Source organism: Carcharodon carcharias, chromosome 13 (genome assembly GCF_017639515.1).
Source record: "Carcharodon carcharias isolate sCarCar2 chromosome 13, sCarCar2.pri, whole genome shotgun sequence".
NCBI classification, from domain to species: domain Eukaryota; kingdom Metazoa; phylum Chordata; class Chondrichthyes; order Lamniformes; family Lamnidae; genus Carcharodon; species Carcharodon carcharias.
Genome location: NC_054479.1, coordinates 34,611,016 through 34,613,673, shown reverse-complemented (window position 1 = coordinate 34,613,673; position 2,658 = coordinate 34,611,016). Strand labels below are relative to the sequence as shown.

The window sequence follows — 2,658 nt, the reverse complement described above, 5'->3', positions numbered from 1 at the left end:
GATATATATCTTCCTTTTTAATCTACAAGCCACATTCACTCTTTTAATTATCTTCTTTGTCTCTATTTAGCTGCATTTTTAGAGATCATTGTTCATCTTTTGAAAACCTCCAGCCCTAGGTTAGATCACATTTCCTATTGAAATGGTGAAATGCTGCCAGCAATGGCACATGGGAGAAATATGTTGGTGCTGGATGGAGTGGGGTGCGGCTGAAATGGACATATTTCATAATGTTCCTGATCCAGAAGTGGCCTCAGTAACAAACATTCTGGTCAGTATATGTCCCGAGAGTCTTTTGTCCACATTTAAAGAGCAGGGGTCAGGCTGTTCCACCATTGAGATATGTATCTTTTCCCTGCTACCTGGGAGAATTGGCAACCAGCACCTCATGCAGCTCAGACAGGGCAAGGCCCCAGGCGGAGTCGGACATTTCTAAATCAACACCAGCCTCCCATACGCCATTAAAGTCAAACCTTTCCTCTTTCCCTACTGATTCCTGTCACCTTGTAAATAATATGCACAAATCTCATCTGCTAGAAAATGGACAACATCCCCATCCTTGTGGGAGCCTTACTCAGTTTTACAAAACTGTCTCCTTATTTCTCTACAATTGCTGTATGACCTTACATTGACCACTACTTAGCATGACCTGAAAACCTTGTATAATCATTTTAATTCTATAGAGTAATGGAATAACTATTTGGCATGTGGATAACTTGATTTTTAAAATTGCAGTTTATTTTAGCACATATTTGTTAGAAGCAGATTAACTGATTTTAAAATGTCACAAAATCAACTTATTTTCAACGGTTTGCACTTATTCACAGGCTATACTTTAATTACACAAGCTGACAATTAACAGTTAGATGTTGCAGTCAATGTAATGTCAGATTGGGATTGATCACAGGCATTACGGTCCGGTATCTTTTCTGGAATTTGCCCCACAACTATTTCTCTCTTGTGTTCTCTTCGTTGCGTCGAACGACGACTTGCCGATCCGAAACAGTTTAAATTAAGAGGTGCAAGTGCTTTCATAAAAGAAGCTTTAAATGTCGAGCTTGAAAAGTAGTAAATAACCGGATCCAGCGCAGAGTTCAGATATGTCATAAATAGTGTATTATAAAATGCTTGAACAGCTATTTCATATGACTTGCAGTCTTCAGCGACTTTTGGCTTCGTAATTAAAACAGCGATTACAGCAATGTTTGTGGGCAAGAAACAAAATACAAAAACTGCTGCCACAGCTATCACAAGCTTTACCGCTCGCTTATATTTACCCCTCGATTCACTGTCCATCCGCTGTAACTTCCAGATGATACTCGTCGTGGAGAACAGGATAACTGAAGCTGGAAAAGCAAACATGAAAACGACAAAGAGAACATAGGTCCAAATTGTTGTAGGAATTGGAGACTTGGACATGTCAAAGGGCTCACAGTATGTCAGATTGTTGACCGGGAAGCCGTGAGACTCTGCTAAAAGGTGGGAACAAGCTATCGTTGTCAGAATCCACAAGATGCCTGCTAACTTCACTGCACTGTTTGTATGTATCTTGTTCACTCGGTGGTGAGGCTGGACCACTTTAAAATAGCGATCAATCGCCATAACTGTCAGAAACATGATGCTCCCAACCCGGTTTAGGGAGATAAAAAAAACCTTCAGGCGACAAGGAACATCACCAAAGATCCAGTTCTTCTCCCGTAAAAAGTAATCTGCTCGAAATGGTAAACAGCTGATTAACAGGGTGTCTGCAATCGCCAGATTCAGTGAATAAACTGTGTTTGGTTTCCAGCATTTAACATGAAAACTGAAGATCCATAAAGCAATCGCATTTCCAATGAATCCGAGGATACAACTTATAATAATTATGGGTGGATTGTAGGATGAATTAACATCTTTCTCAAAAACACACTGCTGGTTCCCGTTGACCATTGTAGGCAGTATTGCAGTAAACTCAGTCACACAGCCACAGAAATGAGTTAATTTAGTGAATAATGCACGACCTTATATACAGTCCTTCCACATTACATCGCGGATTGTGGGCGGTCCTCTAATAAAGGCAGAATATTAAAATAGATTACAAAGTTACCAGCAAAACGCCTAGAAAATCTTAAATATGTCACTCATCCCTACTAAAATACATTTAGGCTTTCAAAATGACTGTTTGTTAAAGTATCGCCTTTGCAGAACATGGAACATAGAACTGTCAGGGAATGAAATTGTTCCATACGGGCAGTTCAAAATGAGCTGACAGTGAATCGACAACCGATTTTTCACTGTTACCGATTTCTTATCCGCTGAAGTTCACAGAACAATAACTCATACTCTTTTTGGAGACCCGTTACCTGGTCTCACTGTCGTGTGCAATTGATGTAAGATTAAACATATTGGCAATATTTTCCAAATCACTGGAAAATAAAAAAACTAGCCTGGTGAAAAATGAGCTGACACTGGAAGCTTGTTTCACAATGTTACCATTGACCAGTTTCACCCTTTATATTTAGATTGCATTTTGTACTGAGTACCTTTACCCTTTCCTTGCGAAGAAAGTTTCTAAAACAAAAACAGAAACAGAAATACCTGGAAAAACTCAGCAGGTCTGGCAGCCTCGGCGGAAGAGAGAGCACAGTTGACGTTTCGCGTCCTCATGACCCTTCAACA

At 39.9% G+C, this 2,658-nt stretch overlaps 1 protein-coding gene across 1 annotated transcript; it reads right to left on the bottom strand.

Annotated features, from left to right (window-relative positions):
* Positions 1-720: 720 nt before the first annotated feature.
* Positions 721-1,971, bottom strand: LOC121286274 (hydroxycarboxylic acid receptor 1-like). The gene has a single exon (XM_041203319.1). It carries the CDS (start codon positions 1,927-1,929, stop codon positions 856-858), a length of 1,074 nt encoding a protein of 357 aa, XP_041059253.1. The 5' UTR covers positions 1,930-1,971; the 3' UTR covers positions 721-855.
* Between the last annotated feature and the right edge of the window lie 687 nt (positions 1,972-2,658).